The sequence below is a fragment of the Humulus lupulus genome, chromosome 8 (genome assembly GCF_963169125.1).
Source record: "Humulus lupulus chromosome 8, drHumLupu1.1, whole genome shotgun sequence".
Classification (NCBI taxonomy): Eukaryota; Viridiplantae; Streptophyta; class Magnoliopsida; order Rosales; family Cannabaceae; genus Humulus; species Humulus lupulus.
In genome coordinates, this window is record NC_084800.1 from 46807436 (window position 1) to 46823216 (window position 15781).

General features: G+C 32.3%; 1 protein-coding gene across 1 annotated transcript; it reads left to right on the forward strand.

Annotated features, from left to right (window-relative positions):
* Positions 1-9709: 9709 nt before the first annotated feature.
* Positions 9710-13382, forward strand: LOC133797080 (uncharacterized). The gene is made up of 3 exons (XM_062234871.1): positions 9710-10074; positions 11989-12783; positions 12891-13382. Exons 1-3 carry the CDS (start codon positions 10065-10067, stop codon positions 12923-12925), a joined length of 840 nt encoding a protein of 279 aa, XP_062090855.1. The 5' UTR covers positions 9710-10064; the 3' UTR covers positions 12926-13382.
* The last annotated feature ends 2399 nt before the right edge of the window (positions 13383-15781 follow it).

The following is a 15781-nucleotide window of genomic DNA, read 5'->3' on the forward strand; positions in this document are numbered from 1 at the left end:
CTAAACCCCACCCTCGGGACCTCGAAACATGCCCACATAGTGAGTAGATTCGATCCCGGCCCTTAAGGATTGAAACCCCAAGCCAAAAGCCCTTAAAAACACCCAAAACAGGGTTCTGAAGGAACAGGGAGCGCTACAGCGCTGCCCTTCTAGCGCCCCAGCGCTCAAGACAGAGTCACAAACCGCCCAACTGAGCCCTGTGTAGCGCTATAGCGCCCTCTGATGGGCGTTGTAGCGCTACCCCCAGACAGCACCATCCCTGAAACTTCCTTCTTCGACTTTCTCAATTCTAACTCGATTCTAATGCTTCCAAATCCCATTTTTGGTGCCAAATGAACCCAAAAACCATCCCCACATGTCCTAGGGACCAAAACCCCAAGAACCCTAGCCAAAACTCCAACCAATTCCCAAGTTTCCAACCCAAAAACCAGCTGAAACTTAACTAAGAAAACAGAGCAAAACCAAGAGTTCTAGTGGCTAGAAACTCACCTTAATCTTGGCAACACACCCTCTTCAATGGTGGAGCATAACCCTAGCGTGGCTAAGCTTGGTTCCTTGGCTCGATTCCTCAAACTGAGCTCGAAAATCCAAAGAGAAAAGAGGAAGAAAATCTATCGGGAGAGAAGGAAAAGAAGCTATGTTTTTGTTACTCTTCTATAGCCTTAATGGCTGATATATATCTCTTAGGGTAAAAAGACCTAAATACCCTTAGGTCTAAAATAAAACCGTCCTTTCGCACCTATTTCATTAATCACAAATAACACCCTCCAATTCCCGCTATTCCCAATATTCTCAAACACCAATAATCCATATCCCATTACCCTTTAATTCCCGGTAATGCTCTAACCATTAAATTCACCCCGAGACTCACCCCGAGCCCTGGACTTAAACCCATTATGACTAGACCGAACACTTACATCTCATGATCGTCTCATGTCGATAGCTCGAACCAATTCACCTTATAATGTGGCTGTATTAATTAATCACAATCATGCACCCAAGATATACAATTACGCCCACAGTGGCCAAATTACCAAAATACCCTCACAATAATAAATTCTCCCATACGCATGCACTCACCGTCATATAATAATATAATCCACGTAAATATGCATATATTCATGAAATACTATAATAAATCAATTATGGCCCTCCCGGCCTCCTAATCAAGGTCCTAAACCTTATTAGGAAATTTGGGGCATTACAGTAATCGATCACTTTTTTTATTTTTTTATTTCGTGTTTTCGCCCGTTTAGGCCATTCTTCTCCTTTCAAAATGAAAAGTCCCTCCGAACCCAAACAATAACTGTTTGGAAGGAAAATTCCCTCCCATTTAGTCCATTCTTCTCCCTGACGAATTTGGGGTAATTTTTTTTGTTTGGAGCAGTAGAGATTTCGATTGAGCTTGGTAATTTTTTCCGACGTGGTTTGGAGGTGTTTGATTCTACATGCGATGTTGTTTGCCGTGAATTTGAAGAACTAAGTGCCCACTTTTCTAATGTAAAGCATAAATCTCTGCATCTTTGTGTCGAGTTCTTCGGGTAAGTTCTTATAGCACATTTACTCAATATGTTTTGGGCATTAGTTATTTAGGCAACAAATCTTGTTTGGCTTCATTATTTTTGTAATGGTGCACTCGAGTATTCAGTGCCCGGTCATATATAATGGTGACCACCTCATGTTTGAATTTTTGTTTGAGAGAAATTATAATAGCAATTCTGTCAAAATGGAAGTCAAAATACATGAAAAAAAAACGTCAAAATGGAAGTCAATTCCGTCTCCATTCTTATTTTTCTCAGGTACTGTGCTCCCAAAGGTCCTCTCACGTAATACCACTCACAACTCACGTGACCATGACGTGCTGAAACGTAAATTCTAATTCTTCCCACGTAATACGTGACTGCTTCCTTATGTTTCTAATAATAGCATACTTTATGTAATTTTGACTGATGTGCAACCTTATTTTTGATAAGTGACAGTGCATTAACAACTCCACCATTTACAGGAAGACCTCACCTTACACTTACTTGATCCACTCCTCCATGCTTGTGTTCTCTATATGTATATATATGTGTGTAGGGATCGTGTTGACCTCAATTCAATCTCCACCACCCTACATGTATACTTGTCTATCCTTTTTTTATCTCTAAAATGGACTCCACACCTTTCCCAATGAATAACATCGTTAACTTCCCGTCGTTTGATGACAGTCATCTTGAGCTAATGCAATACATTAACCGAATTGTGCATGACAACGTCAGGCTGGCCACCGAGCGGAACGAATGGGAGAGGAGATACAATGCGTCCAACATCCAGAACACTCTCCTTAAGTCTGACTTACAGTCCATCAAGATGTTTCATTTATTCCCCAAAAATCAAGTGATAGACCCAAAACGGGTATGTTTAAATATTTATACTCGCAAGCGCACGAATCGTATTTATAGAATAGTTTTCGTGTAAGCACGAGGTCGAACCCAAAGGAGTTGTCTAAAATAAAAAAGAAAACTATTTTAAATCAAAAGTAATAAATTCTAACCTAGATCCAAAGATTGATGAGTTTTAATATTATGAACGTAAAATAAAAGATTGAAAAATAAAGCTATTTAAGAGAATGAAAATGAACCAATAATGATTTGACAATAAGTGTTAAAAGAAAATATTATTAAGATACTAGAATCCACAAAATGTAAGTTTAATAATATTTATTAGTATATTGATTCCCAAGTTTTAGTGATAGTTAAAATAATTTAAACTATCATTTTCCAAAAAGATTTATAATTTTAAGCACAAATTTCTTATAAAAAGATAGGATTTTTCCTCACTTTTCAAAATTATAATTTCAAAGCATTTAATGTAAATCAATCTAATGAAATAACAAATAAATCAATGAACATTATTTATAAGGCAAAACATAATATTTTTGTTCTAAGCATGGATGTATACAATTTAATGACACATCTTACACAAAGAATATTATGTTTATGCACTAATGAAGAACAAAGTGTAAATATGTTCTAACAATCTAAAATACAAGATATTTAAGATGAAAGAAATATATGAAGAAGAAAAATCCATAGACTTTGTTGCATTACAAGGGAAATCAACATACAACATAAATATTATCTAGTTACAAGTTGCTTCATCATGATCTTAATAATCTTATGAAAAAGATTAGAAGCACGTAACTAGAGTAGAAATTACAAAATAAAAGACATACATACTTGCAAAATGCTCTTGAAAAACCCAAATGGAAGAGAGAATGGTAGAGAGAAAATGGGAGAAAAAGATGGTAACCAAAACATTAAGCACCCCAAATGGTCTTGAAAACCCTTATTTATAGCCAAAATGACATTATTAAAATAATCAATTTAAATTAAGTAAATTGATTAAATTAATAATAATATGGTAAATAGAGGTAAATTGTAGGAGTGATGAAGATTTTGGGGTAAAAGTGTGTAGACAAAAGGGTAAAAATGTTGGCATTTTGACATAGGGGACAAAAGAGTATGTTGATGGGCTCAAGAGGATTTTGGTGAATGCAGTGTACGGTTGGGCAGTGAGACTGCTGGGGACTTGGGCCGGTTGGGCTGGCAGCTGGGCAGGAAGGGAACGGGCCCAGATTGAGCCTGAATGGGGCAGAGGCCCGTGATGCTATTTGTGGAGATATGCTTGGAATGAAGGCTGGAGGGAGTTGGAATTGTGGCATGGCAGGCGCTAAGTGCTGGAGAGGCCGAATGTTGAGAGAAAATGGGACAGGTGGCGGCTGGGCAGTGAGACTCAGCTGCAGGGAGTTGGAATTGTGTGATGCTGGCTTTGGTGCTGCTGAGGAAATGTGGAGAGCTGAAGATGGCAGGCGGACTGGGCCAGGGGACAGACGGGCTGGGCCAGAGGATAGGCGGGCTGGGCCAGAGGGCAGGCGGACTGGGCCTGGGCCATGGCTGGGCTGAGCCATTTTCTTTGCCTTCTTTTCAAAAATACCACTTCTATCATTGATTTCCTTTAAATAAAAATGCAAAAATGCAAATTAATTTCTATAAAATAGTATAAATTAACTTCAAATAAATATTTTCAACATACAAATACATCTCATTAATTTAAAGAAAATATTAATTTAAACTTAATTTGCTTTGACACTTAAGTTGAATAAATATGCATTTATTTTTACCACTAAACACACAACAATAATTCAAATAATTAAATTACAACATATTACAATATAATAACTATAAAAACGTACAAATATATATAAAATCAAAATAAGCCCAATAAATTCAAAATTACTTTAAAATTTAATAAATCAATTAAAAACTCAAGAATTAAGCAACAATTAGCACATAAAATGTGGTAAAATAACTCTATTTTGTAGAGTTATCATCAAGCAAGCAAGCAAGTACTGACTCTCCTAATTAATCAACCATCTAAATAATATTTTTCCATACCTAATTGAGTTAATGATTCATTCATCCCAATATTGAATAAATGAAACTTCTCCAGGGAAAAAAGTTTAAAAAATCTTATAAAACAACTACAAAATATATATCAGTTTTACTTACGTGGTTATTGTTGCGTCTCACTCAACATAATAATATAAATCACTTGGCGGAAGCACAATGCTTACGTTACCAAAATCGTAAATATATCTTAAATTCATATTAAGTTTACAATCAAGTCCTCAACTGTACATATTTTTGGACAGGGAATTACTCTTTTGCCCCTACTTTTTATACCCACATCACCAGTAACTTTCCAAACGGTTCACACAACCGGTCATTGCAAGTCAAAAGCAAATGTGAAAAAAAGACTTACTCCTATAAAATTTGGACAATTGGCAAAAAAATAGACCCCACACTAAAGGAATGAGTCCTGGGAGGGACGGAAGAATTCGCCATATATATATATGATAATTCTCCTATATGGTCTTCACTTTAAGCCCTACCGGTAGGGCTCTCAGTGTTTACAACCCGTGAACAATTTTCGGCGCGATTTTTTTTTATTACTGTGTATATTGTAGCTATTTAGAGCATCCTGCAAATTTTCAGAAAATTCTGAATAGTTTACAATACCGAAAACTAGGTTCAAACATGTTGTTGCACGCGTGACTAATTTTTTTTTATGCACGTGGAAAACAACATGTTTGAACCTAGTTTTCGATACTGTAAACTATTCGGAATTTTCTGAAAATTTGCAGGATGCTCTAAATAGCTACAATATACACGGTCATAAAAAAAAAAATCGTGCCAAAAATTGTTCACGGGTCGAGAAATAGTGAGAGTCCTACCAGTAGGACTTAAAGTGAAGCCCCTGTAGGAGAATTGTCCTATATATATACGGTTTAAATTTTGATATAGGCATAAGGCATGTTTTTATAGTACCGGTAATCATATATTTCAGTATGATAATTTTTTTATAGCGGCTTTACTTTAAGCCCTATTGATGGAGCTCTCAGTGTTCTCGATCCGTGAATAGTTTTCAGCGTGATTTTTGTATGACCGTGTATATTGTAGCTATTTAGAGCATCCTGCAAATTTTCAGAAAATTATGAATAGTTTACAGTACCGAAAACTAAGTCAAACATGTTGTTGCACGCGCGGCTAATTTTTTTTATGTGCGTAGAAAACAATATGTTTGAACCTAGTTTTTGGTACTGTAAACTATTAGGAATTTTCTAAAAATTTTCAGGATGCTCTAAACAACTACAATATATATGGTCATAAAAAAAAATCGCGCCGAAAACTGTTCACGGGTCGAAAACACTGAGAGTCTCACCGGTAGGGCTTAAAATGAAGCCCCTATAAGAGAATTGTCCTATGATTATATATATATTTGTTTGTGAGTGATAAAATTAAAATATTAAAATTAATAATTATAATCCCTTATTATATATATTATTTTGATCATATATAATGAATGAAGTATATATACGTAAATATAATATAGTTGAACGGAAGAATATTTATTTTATTGTCATAATGATATTTTTGACAAATATACTTATAGAGGATTAAAATTAATCTCTTTAAATAATACTAAAAAATGAGTAATTATTGAAATAATAACAAGTCGTTACAAATTAATAATGTTGTGCTACGAATAATATTGGGAGGATAAATAAAATATGAGGGCATTTTGAGGTGAATAAATTATTTTATTTAATTTTTGGCAACAAAAAATTTATTTAGGCATTAAAGTGTAACAAAATGAACTACATAGGTATTTATGATGCAAATTTCTCAAAAGCAAATTTCATCGTCAATCGGGTGCTGCCACGTGTACCGCTTGACACACTTAGCGGTTGAGGGACCAATGTCCGCACCAAATGTACAACGGCAGAGATTTTTGCCGCCAAAAAATTTATATAGGGATTTAAGTGCAACAAAATGAACTACATAAAGATTAATGCCGCAAATTTCTCAAATATTTATTATAAAATAGTAATTTGCTAAATGACATATTTGGTAATATGTAATATTAAAAGGTGCTTAGACTATTTTACTACAAAATTAAAAACATTGACATTTGCTTAATTTCACACTCCTAATGGATGCTTTACTCCATCATTTAAAATACCTCTAAAAAACACACATTTTTCTATTTTACCTTTAAGTTTTACATTATACCATACATCAACTTCTGTATACATTTCTCTACATCATTTAAATATTATATCTTTAAACATATTTTATTAATTAAAGTAAAATAAAATAATTGAAAAAGAAAAAATAAATAATAAATATATATACTAAATGGGAGAGAGAAAGCTTATAAAGAAAAATAATAATATTAAAATGTTATATAAATATTATGTAACTGTAGGTATGTATTAATTGGAGTTTGTGCATATCTATTATAAATAAATGTGTAAAGAAGCTGATAGAAGATGTTTTTGTGAGTTTTAGCTAAATATTATAGAGAAAGTGTATTACAAAATACATCACCAAAACATATATTTTTTATAATTTACCTCAAGCTTTTACATTATACCATACATCAGCTTCTCTATTTTTTCTCTACATCATTTAAATATTATATTTTTAAAAAATATTTTATTCATTTTAATAAATAAAATAATTAAATATAATAATATCACACTCGTATATATACAAAAGTTTATAAAAAAATAATAAAATATTAATAGCTTGATGAATAGTGTTTCACTACATATAGAGAAATACTATTCATTTAGGTAAAAAAATATAACTTTACATCACCCATTGGAATACTATTTAACAATTTTTTCTCTATATTATAAATAATTAAATATTTTACTTCCTTCATTGACAGTGCTCTTAGAACACTCACAATGGGTGCTCTACTCCATCTCTCAAAATACATCATTAAAATTTTACTTTTTTTATTTTACCTCACACTTTTATATTACACATATTAGCTTATCTATATTTTCTTTTAAACTATTTAAATATTATTTATTAGTTAAAATCACAGAAGAAATAATAATAATAAAAAAATAGCTAATGGGATAGGAAGGAAAAAAGATGAAAAAAATATTAAAAAAATATTTACATTCACCTTGAATCTTAGCTACATTTAGCTTTGCATTTAGAGCATTTAAAGGATAAATATTTTAAGCCATTTAGCTTTTTATTTTTTATTTTTTATATATTGGCTTCTTTAAAGCACCATTCGAACGAGCATTCCCAACAACTTCTCTACTCTATCATTTAAAATATACCACTAAAACTCTACTTTATCTATTTTTTATATTAAAATTTTACAGTATACCATATATCAACTTCTTTATATATATTTTTACATTATTTAAATATTATATCCTTAAACATTTTTATTAATTAAAATAATAAAAAAATTGATAAATTTGGAAAGAGAAAGAAAAGAAAGTGAATAAAAAAATAGAAAAGAATGTGAAAATGAGCTCTTAAAAATCTATAAATGTAGAGATGAAAATAAAAAATATAAAGAAACTATATTCTAGGAAATTGGTTTAAAGGATTTATTGGATGATAATTTCAACAATTTTCATTATAATTATAGGGAATTATTCTTTATAGAGTCGCTATTGGGAATGCTCTTATAATGTTAATACTCATTTGCACACGAACTCTCTTTTTGGGAAAGCTATCATCTACCTCCTTCCAAAATCACTTTTAAGAAGCTATTTTTGAAATTAAAATAATTTTCACAATTACTAATTTATTCGTATAATATTTTTTCTTTTATTAATATCCAAACACTTAAAAAAAAATCATTAAAAAATATATTTATATAATAGTTATAAATAAGTCAAATTTTTTACTTTTATATTGTGTTTTTAGCTATAAACAAAAACAAAAACATAGCTAGGTAGGACTACATTATTATACTATATGGTTATAATTGGAAAGTAAAATTAAATTTAATAGAATTAAATTAAAAAATATAGAATAATATATGACCAAAGAAAAAAAGAATAATAAAAGTAGTAAATTATAGTGGAATTCTCCGGTGCACTCCAAAAAAGGGCATATCGATGCACCTCGTGGTATTTTTGGTTTGGAAAGTATTTTTGGTGAATTTATTTTTTATGACTGTGTACATTGTAGTTATTTAGAGCATCCTGAAAATTAAAAAAAAAACTATGAATAATTTATAGTGCTGAAAATTAAGTTCAAAACATGTTTTTGCATGCGTGACTAATTTTTGTTATGCGCATGGAAGGTAACATGTTTGAACCTTACTTTCGGTACTGTAAATTATTCAAAATATTCTGAAAATTTGTAAAATATTTTAAATAACTATAATATACATAGTCATAAAAAAAATTCGCCGAAAATACTTGTCGAGCTAAAAATTTTAAGGGTGCACCGTGTATCCCTTTTAAGGAGTGCACATGAGAATTACCTAAATTATATATTTTGTCAGAGGGAAAGTAAATATACGTATAAAAATAATTTTGATATAAAGTTGCAACTTTTTGTTTTTTCACTATTGCTGAAATATAATATGCGGTGATTATTAGACCAAAAACAACTCACTTTGCGACTTTTTCAAAAGATGTCAATCAATGCATAAAAAAAACTTAATTTAAAATTATTGAAAAATTCTATTGCATAGTTTATTTGAAATATTTTTCACTTTTGTGTAAATACTTAAAAACTATAGTTAATTTGAATATTATTTGTCAATGCAATTCTCAAGCAATGTGAAGACGAGAGATGTTCAATATCTCTCTTAGCTGATTACGTGATTAGCTTTCAAGATAAATTTCCCCCAAATTAAGAAGTGATTTAAATCCCAGTCTTCCACACACAAATACTAAATTGTGAACTATATGTAGTTCACGACTACAATAGTATGTACTTTTTATGTGTTATTAAGGTAAATCATATATTTTTACACACATATATAAATTATAATTACAGTATTTTACACGACGATATTTATTGTAGTCACAATGAATTTCCTGCAAATTTTTAAAAAAAATTGAATAATATAAAATGTTGAATAAGAATTATAAACTTTTAGTATCATCACACGTGTAAATTTTATTTTAGACCTTATTTTTTACACTTGAAATTATTTAAATTTTTTTTAAATTTAAAAAAATTTATTTTGACTACAATATACATCATCATATAAACAAAATTAAAATATACTTATATAAAATAATACCATTCATTATATAATAGTGCGTAAAAGCGTGCACGATTATAATCGGGCCTGTATTCATACTGATATTTGTAAATTGTGTTAGAATATTATTTATTTGGTATATAAAATCAACTAATTGATTTAATATATTAAAGTCAATATTTAATTTATTGACAAAATATTCTAATTAATGGTCAACATTGTTTGTTACCTGATTTGTTGTTACCCGATTTTTCATATCCCAACTGATTGAGGAAATATCTCAATCTGTGGCAGAGACTCTGATGGTAGGTCTCACTCTATAAATATAGAGTACCGGTCCCCAAGCTCGCTACTCATTCTGACTTTCAGTAACTCCATCTAAAAGAGTTAGTGAGAGCTTGGAAGCCCGTGTACTCGTTCTAATTTCTGTTCTTTTCTTTTGTAGATCTAAAGCTAGATCGAGGTTATCAATAGCAATGGCTGGAGGTATACAATATTCGATTCTTTTTTGCATATGTTCATTCATATATTAATTCCGCCTACATGTATATAGAATTGTTCATATGTCTACTTTCATATTAATTCTAACATTTGGTATCAGTCGCCAGTCTACATCTCTGCCTTGCTAATTTTATCTGCATGTATATTTATTTGATTTATATATGCCTTCATATTCATATTCATATATATATATACATATATCTTCGGTTTTGGTTGGCCTACATTTAACAAAATTTCTTTTGGTAATTTTATTGTGTTTGTATTGTTTTGTGTTTACATATATGTTATATCTAACATATTTTGGCAATATAAACAAATTATACACATATATTTTTTTATGATTTATAGATGTGCCTATGTCTTCATCTATACACATATATTATATATTCGTGTATATAGTTTTATATATTGTTTGAGGGCCATATTCATAATTTTTATTTTTATTTTTATTTTGATAGAGAGTTTTAATGTCTCATATTTTTTGATTTTTTGTTTCAAAACTAATTTTCCACATAAGTACCATTAGAAATCCTTCAGATTTTTTTTTCTAATGATCTATGTTTCCAAATCAAGTTTTGAGAATCCAAAATCAGTTTTGCAACCTTCATGTACCCGGTTATGGCCAAAAACAATTTTGATATTAAATTTCGATTTTTTGTTGTTGTTTAATCAATCTAACGTCATGAATCTCTTTAGACATGAATTTCGAACCAATTTGGACAATAAATTTTATCTTGCCAATTTAATTAAAACATATAATTTTGGTAAATTATATATTTGGAAATTAATTAAAATGTGCACTTACTTGATTTTGGTGTATGGCATATTTCTTTTATTCATGCAATATTAAATAATTGTGCTATTTTAAGAATGTAAGAAATTTTTACAATTAAGTTTGTGCAATTATTTTATTAATTCACGAAATCAGTAAATGATGTTATTGTCTTATTAAGCATGATTTTTTCTACCATTAAGTATATATATGGAATTATTGTATTTTCGTACATATAATTAATTATACTAATTTGTATGATTATTTTGTTCTTATTCATGCAAAATTTATTTTGAGTATAATTATCTTTAATTTTATATGTATGCCTTTATAATTTTAAATACATTATATATATTTCATTATTGTGCTAGATATATTTAGATTATATTCAAAACATTAAGATAGGTTGAATAATATTTAGCACATTAATCTCCATAAATTATTCATAAAATATTCATAAAACATTTAGGGTGAATAAAATTATGAATAATTCATAAACAATTTTGTGGTTGACATAAGAACGCATGAAACTGAGACAAATGCTCAATCTAGAACGGTTTTTAATGATCTTCGGACGACCACACTAGGAGCACTACTCTCTGTGATTGCCTATTATGTTATAACGAAATTGTTCTTAGGTCTTCCTAGAGCCTAAAACATAATGTCTAGTGAACCATATAATTTTACATAATTAGGGAGTAGCCACAGCATCTTTAATTATATAAAATTATATATTAATTTGAAAGGATCACATAATGGACAAAATTGTGATTGATTATATAAATATAACAATTTTACCCCATAGGGATTTTATTATATTTATATAATTAATTAGGATAATATATTAAATTAATTTTCTTAATTTACCCACAGGAGTTATGATAATTAATTTAATAGTTTTATCATAAAGTTTAATAAAGATAGAAGTTTCAAACCTTACTTTATCCCAAATAATTCGTTTGAATAATCTATCATCATTTACATCCAATTTTATTAAATTAAAAATTTAGCCCACAGGCAACTTTTGTTTAATAAAATTTCAATCTTCAGCATGTTATACATTGGTAAAACATGACTTCATTAAGCCTCAATCTTCTAAATCTAAGTTTGTAATCCTATTCATGCAGCTTCTTCATCATCCTCTAGTTTTGCTGAAATCCTTACCGAAATTCCTGAGCTTAGGGGTGATAATTTCAAAATCTGGAAGGAACGAGTTCTTCTTCATTTAGGCTGCGCCGACATGGACTACGCAATAAGGAAGGACGAACCTGCTGCAATCACTGCGACTAGCACTGCTGCTCAGATCGCACTATATGAGAAATGGGAGCAGTCCAATCGCCTCAGCATCATGTTCATCATGTCCAAGATCCCTCTGGGAATGCGTGGATCGGTGGAGCAACCTGAGAAAGTCAAAGACTTGATCAAACTGATCGATGAGCAGTTCGACACTTCGGACAAACCACTTTACAACAACCTCATCCACCAGTTCTCATCCACAAAACTCACCGGTGTCAAAGGAGTTAGAGAACATATTTCAAAGATGAGGGACATTTCTGCTCAACTGAAGAAACTCGATGTAGTCATTCCTGAAACCTTCCTGGTCCACTACATCCTTAACCATCTTCCACCTCAATATGGGCCTTTCAAAATTTCCTACAACACACATAAGGACAAATGGACTATCAATGAACTGATAACCATGTGTGCTCAAGAAGAAGCAAGGCTCCTGCAGGAACAAGGTGAAAGTGCTCACATGGCCACCCAAGGCAAGAAACGCAAACCATCCAAGAAGGACAAGGGGAAAAATAAAGTGCCTCCCCAAGGCGATATAAAGAAGGATTCCATCAAATGTTTTTTCTGCAAAAAGAAGGGACATGCGAAAAAGGAATGCGCCAAGTTCAAGAAATGGATGGACGACAAAGGTAATCCAATTTCATTCGTATGTTATGAATCTAATATGGCTAATGTTAATATTAACACATGGTGGATTGATTCTGGATCAAAAATTCACATTTCAAATTCCTTGCAGGGTTTACAAAACCTAAGGAAGCCAGTGGGAAGTGAGCAAAGCATCTTATCTGGAAACAAGATGGGCTCACATGTGGAGGCTATAGGAACGTGCCATTTAGTTTTAAGTAGCGGTTTTGTTTTAAAGTTAGAAAAGACATTTTATGTACCAAGTTTCTCTAGAAACTTGATTTCCGTTTCAAGACTTGTACCTTTTGGTTTTTCCTTTACATTTTCAGACAAATCTTTTAATTTATATAATAAATCTGAATGTGTTGGAAATGGTATTTTGTCTGATGGTCTTTACTGCCTTAATTTACAAAACAATACCGCTTATAATACTATGCACGTTCACGCTGGCAATAAAAGATGTGTTATGAATGAGAATTCCTCTACATTATGGCACCGGAGATTGGGACATATCTCTATTGATAGAATTAGAAGGTTAGTAAATGATGGGGTACTCAATACCTTAGATTTTACTGATTTTGATACTTGTGTGGATTGCATTAAGGGAAAGCATACCTCCAAGTCTAAGAAAAATGGTGTCCATAGGAGTTCTGATCTATTAGAAATCATACATACTGATATATGTAGTCCAGACATGGACTAATATGGTCAGAAATACTTCATCTCTTTCATAGATGATTACTCACGCTACATGTATATCTACTTACTTCATAACAAAAGCGAAGCGTTAGATGTCTTTAAGATATTTAAAGCTGAAGTAGAGAAACAATGCAACAAGCAAATTAAGATAGTGAGATCAGATAGAGGTGGAGAATATTATGGTAGATACACTGAAGATGGACAAGCACCTGGTCCTTTTGCAAAGTTTCTTCAAGAAAATGGGATTGTTGCCCAATATACCATGCCCGGTACACCCGAGCAAAATGGTGTTGCAGAAAGGAGAAACCGAACATTGATGGACATGGTGCGAAGTATGCTTAGCAGCAACCCTAAACTTCCTAAATCCTTGTGGACTGAAGCTCTAAAGACATCCGTGTACATATTAAATCGAGTTCCAACCAAGGCAGTCTCCAAAACTCCTTTTGAATTATGGAAAGGTTGGAAACCGAGTTTGCAACATGTACGCATTTGGGGATGCCCATCTGAAGTTAGGGTATACAATCCACAAGAAAAGAAACTGGACCCAAGGACCATAAGTGGATACTTTATTGGTTACGCTGAAAGGTCTAAAGGTTACAAGTTTTATTGTCCATCTCATAGCACTAGGATTGTGGAATCAAGGAATGCAAAATTTCTTGAAAATGCCTTGATTAGTGGGAGTGATCAATCCAAGGACTTAGGTTCTGAGAAAGATCCTTTAGAACCCTCCACCTCAAGAGCAAGATTGATTGTGGTCGATAACACCCCTGCAGTCCAAATGGATGTTGAACCACCACAGCCAATTGTTGAAGATCCACAAGTCAATGATGAAGTTCAAATGGATCGAGTTGTTCAAGAGTTGCCTATAATTGTTGAACAACAAGCTGAACCACCCGCTCCTCAAGAGCCTGCTGGTGTAGCCTTAAGAAGATCCACTAGGATAATAAAATCGGCGATACCTAGTGACTACATTGTGTATTTGCAAGAATCTGACTACAATATTGGAGCCGAAAATGATCCAGAAACGTTTTCACAAGCTATGAATAGCAAAGAATCGGAACTGTGGTACAATGCCATGAATGAAGAAATGAATTCTATGAAAAGCAACGGAGTCTGGGATCTTGTTGAGTTGCCTAATGGGGCGAGGGCTATTGGGTGTAAATGGGTCTTCAAAACAAAGAAAGACTCATTAGGCAACATTTAGAGACACAAAGCGAGACTCGTTGCTAAAGGATTCACTCAAAAAGAAGGAATTGACTACACGGAGACCTTTTCTCCGGTATCTAAGAAAGATTCCCTCAGAGTTATCCTGGCATTAGTTGCTCATTTCGATTTAGAGCTACAGCAGATGGATGTGAAAACTGCCTTCCTAAATGGTGACCTAGAGGAGGAGGTATACATGAAACAACCAGAAGGATTCTCCTCTAGTAATGGTGAGCATTTGGTGTGCAAGCTTAAGAAGTCCATCTATGGTTTAAAACAAGCGTCCCACCAATGGTATTTAAAATTCCATGATGTCATCTCTTCTTTTGGATTTGAAGAGAATGTCATGGATCAATGTATATACCAGAAGGTCAGTGGGAGTAAGATTTGTTTTCTTGTTTTATATGTGGACGATATTCTTCTTGCAACCAATGATAAGGGCATGCTACATGAGGTGAAGCAATTTCTCTCAAAGAACTTTGAGATGAAGGATATGGGTGATGCGTCTTATGTCATTGGCATTAAGATCCATCGAGATAGATTCAAAGGTATCTTAGGTCTATCTCAAGAAACCTACATTAACAAAGTTTTAGAGAGATTTCGGATGAAAGATTGTTCACCAAGTGTTGCTCCTATCGTTAAGGGTGATAAATTAAATTTGAGCCAGTGTCCAAAGAATGATTTTGAAAAGGAAGAAATGAAGAACATCCCATATGCTTCTGCTGTTGGAAGCTTGATGTATGCTCAAGTGTGCACACGACCCGACATTGCCTTTGCTGTCGGAATGCTAGGAAGATTTCAGAGTAACCCGGGATTAGACCACTGGAAAGCTGCAAAGAAAGTTATGAGGTATCTTCAGGGTACTAAGGATTACAAACTCATGTTCAGACGAACCGACAAACTGGAAGTAGTTGGCTACTCAGATTCAGACTTTGCTGGTTGTACTGATTCACGTAAATCAACTTCTGGTTACGTGTTTATGTTTGCCGGTGGAGCTATATCATGGAGGAGTAACAAACAGACCTTGACTGCTACTTCTACTATGGAAGCTGAGTTCGTTTCGTGTTTTGAGGCTACATCGCATGGTGTATGGCTAAAGAG

Bases quoted from the DNA above. Each gene is read 5' to 3' on its own strand.
- LOC133797080 (XM_062234871.1), top strand. The intron at 12,784-12,890 runs GTAATCCAATTT...AATTCCTTGCAG, and splicing joins GAAATGGATGGACGACAAAG to GGTTTACAAAACCTAAGGAA.